General features: G+C 51.0%; 1 protein-coding gene across 1 annotated transcript in view; it reads left to right on the plus strand.

Moving 5' to 3' along the window:
- Nucleotides 1–4,000, plus strand: part of LACTBL1 (lactamase beta like 1) — a 29,395-nt gene extending 25,395 nt beyond the window's left edge. Inside the window, exon 6 of the mRNA XM_025184961.2 lies at nucleotides 922–4,000. Coding sequence (XP_025040746.2) covers nucleotides 922–1,900 — 979 coding nt within the window. The 3' untranslated portion in view covers nucleotides 1,901–4,000. The remainder of the gene's footprint in view (nucleotides 1–921) is intronic.
- The last annotated feature ends 12,852 nt before the right edge of the window (nucleotides 4,001–16,852 follow it).

The following is a 16,852-nucleotide window of genomic DNA, read 5'->3' on the forward strand; positions in this document are numbered from 1 at the left end:
CCCCTGGCCGTGAACGTCACTGCCTCCCGCCATGGTGCTCAGCTGATTTCTGCACCACTCACCCAGGCCGCCGCATGGGAGCAAGTGGCACAAGTGACCGTTTGGGCTCCACCATCCCCCGAGTGAGAGGCAGGAGGGGGAGGAGAAGAGAAAGAGAGAGATAGAGTCTCTGCCTCTCGGCAGGGGGCAGGGGAGAGCTGAGAGAGAGAGGGGAAGGTTGTAGAAAGAGGAGAGAGAGACACAGAGTGAGAGACCGGAGGCTCAGGAGAGAAGACCGACGTGGAGGAGAGACCTGAAAATCTCATCTTATGATGGGCTAATTGGCTAATAAACCAATAAAACCTGACGGGCTAATTAAACTTTGCCCTACTTACATATTGTGAAAAGACTTTTCTTGGAGAGAGTCACGACTTCCCATCTCCCCATTCCTTGGAGGAAACCTCACTGATTCAGACAAAGGAGGGAAAAGATAAAAATTCCTTTGTTCCAGTTTGAAATCGCTACCTGCATTACTATTGGCTACAGATACCTGGCTAGGGACAGTAGACATAGTTAACCCCTTAGTCCCCAGGTGCTAGCCAGCCCTCATGGTTATGACACACCCCAATCTGGGTGTAGGTTCTGGAATTAGATTTCACCAACCTGGTGCAAATGTGAACTCCCAAAGTACTACAGAAGCCTTATGATGGGGTCCTATAGCATTGTGTAAAACACTAAAAACCTTCTTATCAGCTTCACATCTAGTGTCCATGCAGGTGATGCTGACAGTCAGGCGAGGTTAGACTAGTTTCCAGATCTGCATTTGTACGAGTTCAAAGAGGCCTGGTTCCTTGGCATAAGTGGGCACCTGATTTGCCAGTGTCGCAGTCGTCACCCTTTGCTGCAGGTGACACTGAGATGCCTTTTTCTTTCTCATTTTAGGTGCCATTACAGTAATTTGGCCTTCTCCCTCATGGCCCATGTGTTGGCTGCTCATGCAGCTGAAGGGGAGTACCAGCGCTGGGTCTCTGAAAACATCCTGGATCGCTTGGGCATGGAGGACACTGGCTTTGATATCACACCGCCAATCCGTTCCCAAATGGCCATCGGGTTCTATAGCAGTGGGCAACCTGCCCCTCTTTATGACTTGGGCTGGTACAGGCCCTCTGGCCAGATGTACTCCACCGCTGCTGACCTTGCTAAACTGGCAATGGTCTTCCTAGGCACCTACCACCGGCGCCTGCTGGAGCCTGACACCGTGAAGACGATGCTGACACCTCTTCTGAAGTGCTCCAGTGAATACTTTGCCAACAAGACTGGCACGCCCTGGGAGATCAACGAGCAGCTGGGCTACGATATTATCAGGAAGGATGGTGATCTTGACGGCTACTCAGCCACCTTTTCCCTTGTCCCCAAGCTCCGCTTAAGCTTCATAGTGCTAATGGCAGGGCCTAGGCCCCAAGGGGGAGATATTGTGACTCAGACATATGAGTACCTTATTCCAGCCATGGAGACTGCGTTCCGGGAGTCAGGAAAGAGCCTGAACCCTCCCCCAAATCCCACCCCTTATGTTGGCTATTATACTTATGCCAACCTGACCTTCTATGAGATTAAAGTTGGGCCCACTGGGGTTCTGCTCATGCAACAGTTTGGACCCCATATTGAAGAGCTGATCCCTGAAAACTACCGGACGATCATGCTCCATCATTTGGAAGACCGAGTCTTCCAGGTGGTTTTTGACAAGGAGTTCCCCTGCATTCTACAGCTGGGCTCTGCCTCCGTCTCCCTGGAGACCCAGGATGGGCAGCTCTTTAATTTCTATCCTTTTGATCGCAAGGGTTTGTCTCCCGGCTTTGATGCCCCGGGACTAAACACATACAATGTGGTGCGCATACACAACAAGCCCGTGTTCTACAGCTAAGTGCCCCTGCTCCTGTGGGACCAAGGGCAGAAGTTGTTTCTGTTCTGTGTACCCCTGACTCTTTGGTCCCCAAGCCTTTGGGGATGCATCTTGAAAGGGAAAGACATCAGCAAACTGACTGCTTCCTCCAACCAAAGCTCTCTCTTCTGAAATGACCCTTGAGCCATGGGGGGCTGGGCTGGCTGCTGCGGGAGCCTGTAGAAACTCCCTGCTGGTGATGCTGGATACACAGGTCACCACTTAAATCTTTCAGTGCTACAGCTGCCCACCATCACAAAGCCTGGCTGGCTTCAGTGGGCCACGGGAATCTCCTGTGCTTTAGAGCAGAGTCTGTTCTGGGATCCAAGCTAGCCCAGCGACCTGCCGATCAAACTGCCTTCTCCTCTGGGGTTCGCCATAATCTGCATCCTGCCTGCTTTGTCCCGTCTAAGGGGGGTTCATCTCCCCTGTGTGGCTCAGAGGGATAGAGCGAGCAGTTTGCACCAGGGAGCAGGACAGTTTCCCTATGGGCCAGGTGGGGGTTCTGCTGCAGCTGCTCGTTCACTGAGGAAGTTGTAGGGCTTAGATCCAGAAGATCAAAGAGAATTAGTTGGGGGGGCAGGAGCTGTCTGAGTGCCTAGCTAAGCAGATGTGCTCTGAGTGCGTGTGGGAATGGGAGGGTGCAGGGCACCAGCAGACGGTTGGTTCCAGGGCCTTGCTTCTCTCCCCCATGTCTGGGTAGATGTCTGGCTGTGCCGTGGGCCCCGCAGTGGGGAGGTAGCTGTGAGTACTGCGTGTTGGCCTATGTTGTGGCTCAGGGCTGAGTACAGATCCCTGGTGTTCCTCATGTGCAGAAACTGGCCCTGCATCAGGACTGGGCTCCAACCTTTCCGCATGTTCCATGCGTGGTGGAGAAAAGCTTCCTTGCTGTCGGGGAGCATTAGCGCTAGCGCAGACGGACGTCACATGGGAGGGCACTAGCTTGAAACCTGATCCCTTTCCATTAGGGTCCCCTTTGGGAGCTTCCTAATGCTCCTCAGGCATTTTGCTCCTTGCTTGTACCCGCCTGGAGGCCTCGGCAGGAGATCACACGACACAAGTTGCCGCGTCTGGTCATTTGCTTCATCCCCCCGGGGTAAAACATCCCCTCAGTGCAAGGGTGTAGGGAGGCAACTGTCAGCAGAGAAGGATTCCAGCCCCAGAGACCTTCAGCTGCACCAACATCTACCTGGTGCTTAGGGCAGCATCACTGGAGCCTGAGTCCAAAGCAATCAGCAGCCGGGGCTGGGTGGATGTTACCCGGGCGATTAGTTACCCTCACTGCTGAGAGCTGGCTCAGACTTGCCATAGGCTGTCTAGCCCTGAACATTCAATCCCTGCCTGTGGTGCAGGGCGGGGGCAGGCTAAGAAAATTGTTTCAGGTCAATGAAACAGATGTTCCGACAGCAGATGTTCTCTTGTGCCAGCTAGGGATGGAAAATCCCGGCTAATCAGTTAACCGTTCAACCAGAGGTTGAACTAGTTAACTGATTAAGCAGGATCCCACTCTCCCCACCATGCAGGGGGACCAGCTTCTACTCTCACCCCCTCCCTCTGTGCACAGGGCAGCCTCTCCAGCTCCCACCCCCCACCACTTGTACGGGTTACCCCCCTCACATTCCTTGTGCCAGCCTGGTCTCTTGTGGCTGGTTAATTTCCTCCAGCTGGTCATAAGCCCTTGTTGGCAGCCAGCAGCGATTGCAAGGTTCAGCAGCTGCTCACCCTCAGGAGCTGCCAGAGCTGGAAGATGGACTTCTTGTCTTCCCGGCCTCTCTTCAGCTGACCTCTGGTCCCCCTCCTTTAAGATCGCTGGGGAAAAGGAGGTGAACAGATCCTAGAAATCTGTGACTTACCCCGTCTCCACCCCCATCCTCCTACATCTAAGCTGCCCATTAAACGTAGGATAAGATGTAAGGACTCCTCTGCTTCATCCCGTCCCTGGGATCACAGTTGGTGCTGCAGTACAGTCGTGGTCCCATTGGTGTGTAGGTGATCACGGCTGTTGCTGCAGTACAGTCGTGGTCCCATTGGTGTGTAGGTGATCATGACTGTTGCTGCAGTACAGTCATGGTCCCATTGGTGCGTAGGTGATCACGGCTGTTGCTGCAGTACAGTCATGGTCCTATTGCTGTGTAAGTGATCACGGCTGTTGCTGCAGTACAGTCGTGGTCCCATTGGTGTGTAGGTGATCACGACTGTTGCTGCAGTACAGTCATGGTCCCATTGGTGTGTAGGTGATCACGGCTGTTGCTGCAGTACAGTCATGGTCCCATTGGTGTGTAGGTGATCATGGCTGTTGCTGCAGTACAGTCATGGTCCTATTGCTGTGTAAGTGATCACGGCTGTTGCTGCAGTACAGTCGTGGTCCCATTGGTGTGTAGGTGATCACGACTGTTGCTGCAGTACAGTCATGGTCCCATTGGTGTGTAGGTGATCACGGCTGTTGCTGCAGAACAGTCATGGTCCTATTGCTGTGTAAGTGATCACGGCTGTTGCTGCAGTACAGTCGTGGTCCCATTGGTGTGTAGGTGATCACGACTGTTGCTGCAGTACAGTCATGGTCCCATTGGTGTGTAGGTGATCACGGCTGTTGCTGCAGTACAGTTGTGGTCCCATTGGTGTGTAGGTGATCACGGCTGTTGCTGCAGTACAGTCGTGGTCCCATTGGTGTGTAGGTGATCACGGCTGTTGCTGCAGAACAGTCATGGTCCTATTGCTGTGTAAGTGATCACGGCTGTTGCTGCAGTACAGTCGTGGTCCCATTGGTGTGTAGGTGATCACGACTGTTGCTGCAGTACAGTCATGGTCCCATTGGTGTGTAGGTGATCACGGCTGTTGCTGCAGTACAGTTGTGGTCCCATTGGTGTGTAGGTGATCACGGCTGTTGCTGCAGTACAGTCGTGGTCCCATTGGTGTGTAGGTGATCACGGCTGTTGCTGCAGTACAGTCGTGGTCCCATTGGTGTGTAGGTGATCACGGCTGTTGCTGCAGTACAGTCGTGGTCCCATTGGTGTGTAGGTGATCACGGCTGTTGCTGCAGTACAGTCGTGGTTCCATTGCTGTGTAAGTGATCACGGCTCATACCTTGAGCATCTTCAAATATTCACACTGTGCAATAACAATATTAAACCTGTTTAAATCCTGTGAGCATTGGTGCCTTGACCACGTGGCTGCAGCTTGAGTAAGACTGGATGTGTCTACAACTGACTGCAGTGCTCCTCTGGGCACTCCCTGCAAAATGCAGCCTTTGGGATTTTGAGCTGTGTCTTTTGCTCCTTACATAACACCTGGAATAGGAGGAAAACATGCACAGCGTAGTGCAATCTGAGCAGGCACACGGCTGCTGTGGCAAGACTCTACCTGGAGCACAGTGAGGTTCACAGACTGGTTAAAGGAACATTACCCAGTGCCTGGGCACGACAGTAAGGAAAGTCTGATGTTGCTGTGTGACAAGATTGACTACCCACGGATTCCAATATGCATAATCTGCACTGGCGAGACCTTGCAATGCAAATGCTTGATCCTCTCATTAACCCACCAATCAGTGACGAGGGTTACTTGCACACTTCCTCCGGGCACTGGTAAATGGGCTCCCTCGATTTTAATAGTTTGGTATAAACAGGACAAGCATAAAATAACCAAAACGATTGTTTAAAGTTAATATTTTAAATCTCTCGGGCAACTTTTCTTGGACTTACAGCATTAGTCAGTGGGCAGGGAGGCTTCCGCATGGGGCCAGGCCACGCCTCTAGCGCTGTGTGCTGTGTAGTGGGATTGTCTCGCATCTTACTTCATGTCCAGCTGCTGGCCATGGCCAACGGGAGGCAGAGTGTGTGAGTTCTTCCTCTAACCATTCTGCTCTCAACTCTTTCTTTCTTTATATTAATAAACCTTCCGATTTCAGAAGCTAAAGGACTGGCCCCGCGAGCTCTCTGGGTACGTTCCGAGGTACACAGCGACCTGGGAATGTGGGATCAGAAGAACCTGTTTGGAGTTGGCGAGACTGGGTTTCATCACCTCTCGCCTGTGTGCGGAGCGGTGCTGGTTGTGGCACAGGTACAGCTGGCGTGTCAAAGGGATTTGCTCGTGTAACTTCTTGGTGGCCAGAGTGGCAGCTGAAGTGCGGCTGGTTTTGTGCCTTTCAGAGGAGGAGCCCAGTCTTGGGCTGTAGGTAGCCCAGGTTCTAAGCAATTTGCCCTGATTTGACCCTCACAGCAGTGCCCCAGATCCCCTGTTATATTACGGTGGTGCAGTCGTGCCTGGATCCTCAGAACCATGGCAGCTGAGCTTCGGCTCGGAACCCCACCCTAGTCTAGATTTGGATTTTGGGATCGAGAGTTTGGTTGGTTAAAAAGCCGTTGCAATGAGCCAGCAATAACGTGAAGATCATTGCAAACAAGGCCTTGAAGATTTGTGCTCAGAGAAAGGAAGTTGCCTTTAGAAAGAAAGCTACTAAGCAAGAACTGAGATCTTTGCTAATGATCAGTGACCAGCAGGCAAGAGAGCAGTCCTTATCCAATGTTCTAGGGGCAGCGGAAGCAGTTAGTGTGCAGCCAGCACTGAAGAAAATGGAGCTTGCCTATGAACAAAAACTTGCAGACCTTCAGCAAAAGGCGAAAGAAAAGGGTGCCGAGAGAGAGAGAGAGAGAGAGAGAGGGAGAGAGGGAGAGAGAGAGAGAGACGGAGAGAGAGAGAGGCTGCTGAAAGAGAGCAAAAGGCCAGAGAAAGGAATGCTGAACTGGAGACAGAGGCCCACACCAGGCAAATGGTATTTCTGGCTGCTGAAGAAAGAGCTAGGCAACAAGGGCACCATTTCAGGCACGGGGCGGGGGGAATGGGGAGCGTCCCAAAGCGCACAGCTGGGGCTGGCTTTTCATCCTGGTCCCCGGACCCTAAGGGAGTGAGGGGAAAGTGCCTCTCTCCAGGCTTTCATACCACACCCACCTCTACCCCAAGGGAGAGCCAGGGTGGGCCCTGGTGGTGGGAGGGGTACTCAGGACTCCAGAAGAATACAGCCGTCCAGAGAGTCCGTTTATTTCACAAGGTGGAGCCTGCTAAGGGTATGTCTGCATTGCAATTAAAAACCCGTTGCTGGCCTGTGCCTGCCCACTAGCGCTCACAGAACTTGGCTGCACTGTTTAATTATGGGGCAGGCATTTGGGCTAGGGCTGGTACTTGAGCTCTAGGACCCTGCAAAGTGGGAGAGTCCGGGGCTAAGGCTGCAGCCCTCGCCAGACCCTTTACACTGCAATTAAACAGCCCTTGCCGGGAGCCTGCAAGCCCGAGTGTCTTGGTGCAGTGTGGACACAGGCTTAAGGTAAAAGAGCAGGAATGAGGCTCTGCTGGACTCTTGGTAGGGTCACGGATTTACGTGGCACCAGCACCAACACTACTCACTCAGCAAACATTAAACAGTGGGCGTGTCCCCGGAGCACAGTGCTGCATTGTATTACGACGAAGCACCGTCAATTATTCTATTTGCTTTAAATTACTTATTAGTTGAAATATTCTCCATCTGCCTTGGCATATCCTTACTGCAGTGCACACACACGTATCACGCAGGCAGGAAAATATCTAGGCCGTATTCTGGTAGATAGGCACTTTCCAGGCTAGACATTCACATTAACACCTGATCCAAGAGAACCCTTTTTTGTACACTGCGTAGCGACACTTTTGACCTCAGTTGCACAGGACCATGAGGCCAGAATCTGTGCACTGGATGGCTGTGTCTAGACTGGCCAGTTTTTCCGGAAAATCAGCCACTTTTCCGGAAAAACTTGCCAGCTGTCTACACTGACCGCTTGAATTTCCGCAAAAGCAGTGACTTCCTACTCCATCCTTGGCTGCAGGGATGCGCGTGCCGGCAGCCAGGATAAGTGAGCAGCCAGCAAGCACTCTGACCCTGCTGCACTGCCGGCAGTCCCCCCCCCACTCCTCCAGGATGGCAGGTGGGGCTGGAGGATGTGTGGTGGGGAGGGAGAAGCTTTCTCTCTCACAGGGCTGAGGGTGGCAATATTGCACAAACCTGAGAACCTTCAGTGACTCTCAAACCCTTTGAACAATAAATCACGATCCCTAATGGAAGGAGGTTCCTAGTGGGTGTGTCTAGACTACAGGGTTTTGTCGACAAACGTGGACTTTTGTCGACAAAACTATACCTGCGTCTGCACTACTCGTCAGTTTTGTCGACAGTGGTAAACCTCATTCTGTGAGGAATAACGCCTTCTGTCAACAGAAGGCATTATTGCATCTACACTGTCCTTTGCGTCTACACTGTCATGTCGACAAAGTGGCTTGCTTTGTCGACAGAACTGGCTGTAGTCTAGACGCTCTTTGTCAACAGAAGCTTTGTCGACAGTATCTGTCAACAAAAGACTGTAGTCTAGACGTACCCAATGTGTTGTTCAGTCATTTATTTACTTCTAAACATTCCTGGAAGAAATTAACCCTCTCGTTCTCCTCTTCACAATTTGTACCATCGCACATTTAATAAATAACCGTAATTACAAGGCTAAGCAGATTTTAAGCAGATCTTATTGACATTGTGAAGACCAGGACTTTAACAGGGTTCAGAAAAGAGCTAGATGCATTCATGGAGGTTGGGTCCATCAATGGCTCTTAGCCGGGGGTAGGAACGGAGTCCCTAGACTGTTTGTCAGGGCCTGGAAATGGGCAACAGGAGAGGGATCATGTGAGGAGTCCCTGTTTCTCTTCACTCCCTCTAGCATTGGCCACTGTGGGCAGACAGGACACTGGGCTGCATGGACCTTTGATCTGATGATTGTTCTACTAAAGATAATGTACAAAGTATCAAACTTATATTAAGGTTCCAAAATTGACACCTCAAGATTTGGGATTGGAAATATCTTGCTGTGGATTGCTCTAAATTTACAACGAAACCAGTTTTCTCAAAGCGATCTGCTAAACCCCTTGGAGAAACCTAACTGGCCCCACTGGGTTATTTACCGGCACTGCAGCTACGGAGCTTCACGGCTCCCGTTGGCTGGTTCACCCTTCGTGGCCCAGGGGAGCCACGGGAAGCAGCATCCAGCCCACGCTCCCCTTGGCTGCAAACGGCAGAACGGAGCCAGTGGGAGCCGCAAGGCTCCGTGGCCATGGGCCGGTAAATAAACAAACCGGGTGGCCACTGAAGAGGTTTTCAGAGCGATTTCGCAGTACACGTATCATGTGGCTTTGACTGGTATTCGTTAGGAACAATGTTCCTGCCTGTTCACTTCCAAGTGCAAAACCCAGGAGTTTTCAGGTGCCTAAGTAGCTCTGGTTGGAATCATGGTTAAAGCTCCCCCCGTCCCCGTCCCCAAAACGGGACTCCTGCGTGAAGGACAAGGCAACTCCTGGTGCCCGTGTCTGGTGTTCAGGTGATTTCCCACCACCAAAGCCTTGAACTTGGACCCGGGCAGCTGGACAAGAGGTTGTTGCATGAGAGCAGAACTGGGGTGCTCTGGTGATCTCTAGTGCTTTAAGGTGGGAAGGGCACCTGGTCATTAGTCAAAGGAAGGTGGTGACCAGCAACCCGAAGGAATGGAGGCTAATAGGGTATGTCTAGACTACATGCCTCTGGCGCCACAGGCATGTAATTTACACTACCCAACATAGTCAATGAAGCGGGGATTTAAATATCCCCGGCTTCATTATTCAAAACGGCCACCGTGCTGTGCCGGCTCAGCTGATCATCGGCACAGCGCATGAGTCAAGACATGGATTGGTCAACAGGGAACGCCTTTGTCGACCGCTCCCTTATGCCTCGTGAATTGAGGTTTACAGGCGCGGTCGACAAAGGCGTCCCCTGTTGACCGATCCGTGCCTTGACAATCGGCTGAGCCGGCACAGCGTGGCGGCCATTTTTATTTTAATGAAGCTGGGGATATTTAAATCCCGGCTTCGTTGACTATGTCGGGTAGCCTCTGTCGGCAGAGGCATGTAATCTAGACATACCCATAGATATTGGTGTGTGATGCATGATCTGATCCTCATTGTGTGCCATTGTTAGTAACCTGGTCCCATAAGAAGCAGCAGTGGAGGTGAATGCCTCAGTGAAACATACTGAGACTGATGGTGGCTTGGGAAGGTAATGAGAGATCGTCCGAAAAAACTTCTTCTGAAATGAGCGCGTCCACACCGTCAAAGCGCATTGAAAAAGTGATCTGCTTTTTTGACAGCACCCACCCTGACAGGACGCTATCTCGCATTTCTTTCTTCTTCTTTCGAAAGAACGCCCTCTTCCCCGTCCACACGCCTTCCTCATAGAAAGAGGTTCACCAATGTCGGAAAACCCCTCTGTTCTTTTGATATTTTTTTGAAGAAATGTGGACCCGAGTGAAGTTTTTTTGGAAAAGCGGCCTTTTTTTCCAGAAAAGCCTCTGTAGTGTAGAGATACCACAAATGTGTTGTCATCGCGTTTGACAGCTGGTTGGCTCCATGGAGCCAAAACAGCCACTTCAGAAGGAGCTGGATTTTATTTTGATTCATGCATCACAACTCAATAGTTCACTCCTGAAAATTCCTTTATCAAGGTTGAACTTTTTTAACTGGTGATGTCAGAACCAGAAATGTTAGTCCCACAATGAGATCTGCCAGTCATTGAAAGGGCGCGCACAGTGAACTCATACCTCAGCTGCCAGTTTTAGAATGTCGGTGACTGGATTTTAACTGAACAAAATGCCAAGACCAAGATTTACTGTTTTATTTACACAGGTTGAACCTCTGTGGACCGGGACTCTCTGGTGAGGCAACATCCATGGTCCTGATGTTGCCGGACTAGAGAGCCCCAGCGGCAGAGGTTGCCGACGGCTCAGGGTGGAGTCCACCGGTGGTCCAACCTATGGCTGATTATGAATGAAACTTCAATTTTCAGTAATCCAGTCCTCATGAGCAGTCCTGAAATAACAAACCAGTATGCACAGTCCAGGACACAAACACTATCTGACACTGTAGAAATGACACAACATTTCTTAACCATTAGATACACTGGAACCTCACAGTCAAGAACATCTTGGGAATGGAGTTCTGAAACGTCTGGAATGCTGAACCAAAGTTTACCAATTGAACATTGACTTATACAGTTTTGAAACTTAACTGTGCAGGAAAAAGTTGTTGTTAACCATCATAATTTAAATGAAAAATCACAGAAACAGTTTCCTTACCTTCTCGAATCTTTTTTAAACTTCCCCTTTCTTTAGTAGTGCACATTTCACACACTACTGTATTGTCATTGGGTTTTTTCGGTGGGGTGTTTTGTGTTTTGTTTTGTTTTGATGTTTTGTCTCTGCTGGTGCTGGATTAAGTTGTTCTGGTTCCAAAGGAGGGGCGTGGTTGACCAGTGTTTGTAACTCTTAGGTTCTAATGTAAAAGCATTTCCTCTTTTCACTCTTAGCTGATATGTCTCATAACGTCATCATACTGGGAAACTCGGTTCTATAAACGCAGCTCTTGGCAGGTAAATGGAGTGATTTAAAACTGAACTGCAGTTCCCAAGCAATCTTCATTTACTGTCAAAGTTGCTGAGTAATTCTTCCCTTAAGCAAACAGCTATAAACTGTCCTAGATCCATTCTCAAACACGTGTGTTGAGATATTTACCTTTATGATTATCAGGATCTGATTATTTCTGTTAACTCAGAACAAATGTACCCACCAAACTCTGTAAAAGAGACCTTGACCGGCAGAGTTCTATGAGGACACCTTGCCAGACTAGTGCTGTGAATCATCCACGTGGAAGCAGTATCTGAAGGAATGCTTCCCTTCTAGCTAGCTGGAATGGGGGAGATACGATGTAAATAGAGTTTGCTCCTGCTTTACTTAGATTGTTAGATATTCAGCAGGCACAGTGCACCAGCTAGGTTTGTATTAAATGAAGGGATGGCTAAACTATGGTTACCAATGTTTGTAATTTTGTGGCAATATGGAAAAGCAGGACTGTGCTACATCCCAACTATAATACAGAAATGGTGGGGTCTAAAATAGCTGTTACCACTCAAGAAAGATCTTGGAATCCTTGTGGAGAGTTCCCTGAAAACATCTGCTCAATGTGCAGTGGCAGCTTAAAAACTAAAAAGCCAACAGAATATTAGGAGTCATTAGTGAAGGAGACAAATACCATATTGCCTCGCTATAAAATCCTTGTATGGCCACATCGTGAACACTGTATGCAGCATGGGCGGTGAGTTCTATGGGCTCATGGTGCCCATGCTCCAGCAATATTCAGATCCGGGGGCCCTGCTCCACCAATATTTGGAGCTGGGTCTCTCCAGCCCTGCTTGGAGCGGGCCCCGGCCCCCCCGCGTGTCCTTCCACCCTGGCCCCAGAGCATCTCTCCCCCAGCCCCGGCCCTGGCCCTGTCCCGGCACTGCCATGCACAACTTTCACTCAGCTCCCCCTTGCCGGCTGCTGCTGCCATGATCGGCGTGCTCAAACGGCGTGCTCAAACAGGTGGGCAGGGAGATGCCCGGGCGTGACGTGACGTCATGGCCCGGGACTTTAAAACTGCTCGGCGCCACGTTGCACCGTGTGATTGAGTTGCGGGTTCAGAGTTCAGGGACTTCTGGGGAGGAGCGCAAAGTGGAAGGCAGAAGGTAAGGGAGGGGGAGGGGAAGTGAGAAAACTTGGGGAATGGCTGGGAGAGGAAGAGGTTTGTAGGGGAAGGGTAGAGGAGAGAGACAAATGCCAGGGGGCCAAGCGCAGACAATGAGGAAAAAGGCAGGAGGGGAGGTGTCAGTAGGAGAGGGACAGGGTGATGCGGAGAGGGGAGAGGGTAAGAGCATTGGGGACTGGAGGGGGAGGTGCTGGGAGAAGGCTTGAAAGAAAGAGTGGGCACAAGAAAGGTGAGGATGGAGCAAGACATGTGAGGGCACAGAGGGGCATGAGGGGAATGGGGGCAGAGGGTAGTGAGGGGGTGGGCATCCGGGAAAAAGAGGGCAAAGGGGGCAGGGGCAGTGAGGGAAGGGGGAGGCACCAGGAGGGTGCAGGGCTAAGGGAAGGTGCAGGTGCCAGGGGATTCTGGGGGTGAAGCAGAAGGGCAGACACCTGCAGGAGAGGGACCAGCACCAGAGGAGAGAGGCAGGGCAGGTGTGTAGAGGGAGGTGTTAGAAGAGGGGATGAGGAGGGGTAGCTCACATGATCAGAGAGGGGCTACTGGAGGAGTGGGCACAAGGGGGGAGAGAAGAGCTGGTGGAGGGGGGCAGGTCGCAGGAGAGCTGAGGGCCGTGAGAAGGGCAGGAGTCAGGACAGCAGAGGAGGGTGAGGAGTTGGGGGGCAGCAGGCACCAGGGGAGCTGATGGAGCAAGGGGAGGAGACATGGCAGCAGAGAGAAAAAGTAAAGGTTTAAAAATATTTATTAATAACTTGGGTGCCACAGTGGCACATCCAGACAAGCCACATGAACTCACTACTGGTGCACAACACAAATCCATTCTGCTCATGGGAGGAAACTCTTAGGCTCTGTCTACACTGGCAGTTTCTTGCACAAGAACATCTTGCGCACGGATTCTTATGCAAGAAGTCTTGTGCAAGAACACGTCCACACTGCCTGTGTGAGCTGTGCTTTTGCACAAGAGCATCCATGGCAGTGTGGACACTCTCTTGCCCAAGAAAGCTCCAATGGCCATTTTAGCCATTGGGGTTTCTTGTGCAAGAAATCCCTGCCGAGCATCCACACTGCCCTCTTGTTAAAGAGCTTACAGCTGTTAGAAAAGAGCGTAGCTCTTGTGCAAGACACCCTCTTACCACGCCGTACTGTAAATTTCCTTGTGCAAGAGCAGGCGGGCAGTGCGGATGCTCTGTGGGTTTTTGCACAAGAACAGCTGTACTTGCGCAAGAAGCCGCGAGTGTAGACAGAGCCTTAGAGGGAACATTTCCCCCAGCCTCTCTGCGCCCGAGTTAATGTCACACACATTGGGTTAATGCAACTACATGATAGTTGCGTGAGTGTTTGGTGGGGGCCAAACTAATCCCTGTTGGTAGGAGGATGGTGGGAAAAGCTCTTCAAGAGGAGTGACATGACACCTTTTACCTCTGGTCATGTGTCCATCTTGCCCTTGGCGTGTAACCTCCAGAGGTGTGGCTAACGGGGGCCAGGGGCCGTGGCTAACGGGGGCCAGGGGCCGTGGCTAACGGGGCACCACCAAAAAATATACAAACCTGCCACCCATGGTTTGCAGATCTGGTCTCCCCATCTAAGAAAAGATCTATTGGCTTTGGAAAAGGTACAGAAATTGCAACAGAAATGATGAGGGGGTAAGGAACAGCTTGGAAAAGGAATGTCTGAAGGGTGGGGGGATGTGCTAGAGGTCTAGGAAAGCATGAATAGTGTGGGAAAATAGAATCAGGAAATGTTAGTTGTTCCTCCACTAACATAACACAAGCAGCTGACCCAATTAACTGTATAGAAAGCAGATTTAAAACAATCAAAAATAAATTATTTTTTCACAGTCAACTTGTGGATCTCTTTGCCAGGAAAAGGCCCAACCTATAACAGTGTTCCAATAAGAACATAATAAGTACCAATGGCTACGAGGCAGACTGGGCCGGGATGGTGCCCCTAGCTCCTGTTTGCCAGAAGCTGGGGATGGATTATGACAATTGCCTCTTCTGTTTATTCCATCGGACGCACCTGGCATGGGCCACTGTCAGAAGACAGGTCACTGGGCTAGAAGGACCTTTGGTCTGACCCAGTCTGGCCAGTCTGATGTTCATATAGAGCTGAAGTGTATCTGCTCCCTGCTGTACCCACTAGCCCCCACTCGCCTCCCAGAGCTGAGAGCGAGCCCAGGAGACCTGACGGGGTCTGTTTGTCTCCACAGAATTAGTACCAAAGTAAGAATGAACGTGACCTTTTTAAGGTTAACCAGTGTCCCTTAGGTGACTTGCCACACGAAGTCAGACTGTGGGGCTGCATCTAGACTGGCATGATTTTCCGCAAGTGCTTTTAACAGGGCCATTTTCTAAGTTATCTGCAGAAACACCCTTTCTGTGGGGTCCTTAAGTATCCCCTGGAATCATGGTAAAATGTTGACTTCCCCACCCCCAAATGGCACCGCTGACGAGCCAAGTAACTAGGGGGCTATGGGAAGGCCAGGGGCTCTGCCGTGTGACAGTGTGAAGCCCGCCTCGAGCCACACATGGCGCACCAGGCGCCACAAGCAACAGCCGCAGCACAGAAGTAAGGGTGGCAATACACCACGTACTAGGCCACCTTTACATCTGCACTGCTGGCCGTGAGGGTGTTGTCTTCAGAACTGATCTCAGGTCACCTAGCCAAGTTTAAGGGCCTGATTGAAACTGTAAATTATAATCCCAGTACAGTCTCTAGGCTACAAGGCCAAATGGGACCCTAATTCTGTCTGACTACCTGCACATCTCAGTCCACAGATCTTCACCCACCCCCTCCTGCTACACACCCAGAACTACGGAAGCCCTCAAATCTTGATTTAAGAGACGTCAAGATACAGAAAATCCACCACTTAGGTTAGTTCAAATCAGAGAGCAACCTGTGCTCTATGCTGCTGAGGAAGACAAAAATCCAGGGTTTCTGCCAATCAGACCTTGACACATTCTTTCTAGTCCCCCCCTTCTCTCCCCCGATGATGATAATCAGCCCTTTGGAATTGTCAGGCCCCAAGGCAGTTGCCTCCTCCCCACCCCCCATTGGTGGGTTGGTTTGTTTTGTTTGCTTGATTTGTGGGTGGATCCTCTGGTGATGAAATTAGCAAAACGAAAAGGCCAAGGAAGACGAGTGCCAATGAAAGGGGGGTGCACAGAAGAGGCCTGGCTGGAATGATTTAGTTGGGGCTGGTCCCGCTTCAAGCAGGGGGTGGGACCAGATGACCTCCTGAGGTGGCTTCCAACCCTAATCCTCTATGATTCTGTGATGGGGAGGAGGAAGGAGGAGTTTTGCTCTCTAGTGTCTGCCAAAACGTTCTGAATTTCAAATCCCAGTCCTGAACTGGCGAGCCAGGCCATTGTGAGGCTAACCTGTGCATCCCCCTCTGATGCTCTGTTCCGAGTGGGGATACGGCCATGGCAGAGACAGAACAAGAACCAGTGGCGGGAAGCTGAAACCAGACACATTCCGATTCGAAATGAAATGCAAATTAGTATCATTGGAACTAGCTACCAGCTCCAGGCTGGACACTTTCCTTGAGGTTTTAGCCAAACTCAGGTTGTCGGACTCCCTACAGAGATGATTTGGTGAAATTCAATGGCCTGTGCTGTACAGGTCAGACAAGAGGATCTAACATCCCTTCCGGCCGTGGACTCCATGCCCTGCGAAGTATCCCTGCTCCTCGGGGCGAGTCTGGCAGTTCCCAGGCCTGCCCGGAAGGGGATCAGCTCTGCTGCCTCCCATCCATGTGGAAGCAGGTATCAAGTCGTCTTTCTGTGGAAACGTCTGAATGTCTCAGTGCCACATACAGCCCCTGCCTTCCCCAGGGTAAATCTGTACTAAGTGTGGGACAGTCAGACACCGGGGGATGGTAAACACAGAGCTACTCACAGCAGGACGTGTTAGTGCCCTATCCTAGAAGGACCTTCAGTGCACTTCCTGACATTCCACTATGAACTAGACTCATAGAAAGGACCCGCCTCCCCCCCCCCCCCCGCACCCCGCAGGCCACAGACCCTCCTCTCCCCTCCTGAGCCAGACCCCTCCCCTCTGGCTGAGTTACCCAAGTCCTCAAATCATGGCTGTCAAGTTATTGAAAGCTAAAGCTCAATGTTGCACCCACGGGGGGGGGGGGGGGGGGTGCCCCAAAAGTTGGTACAAAGGGGGCCAAGTGAGGTGTCACATGAAAGCTTCTGTTCTACTGACTCTGTAGATGCTATTCATGTACGTGTATAATATCTGGATGTGGAGTTATAAATATGTACTCTATGTTGATGCTGGCTAGTCAGTTTCCAAAATGGCGACCGGCCAGGAATA

The sequence above is a fragment of the Pelodiscus sinensis genome, chromosome 23 (genome assembly GCF_049634645.1).
Source record: "Pelodiscus sinensis isolate JC-2024 chromosome 23, ASM4963464v1, whole genome shotgun sequence".
NCBI classification, from domain to species: domain Eukaryota; kingdom Metazoa; phylum Chordata; order Testudines; family Trionychidae; genus Pelodiscus; species Pelodiscus sinensis.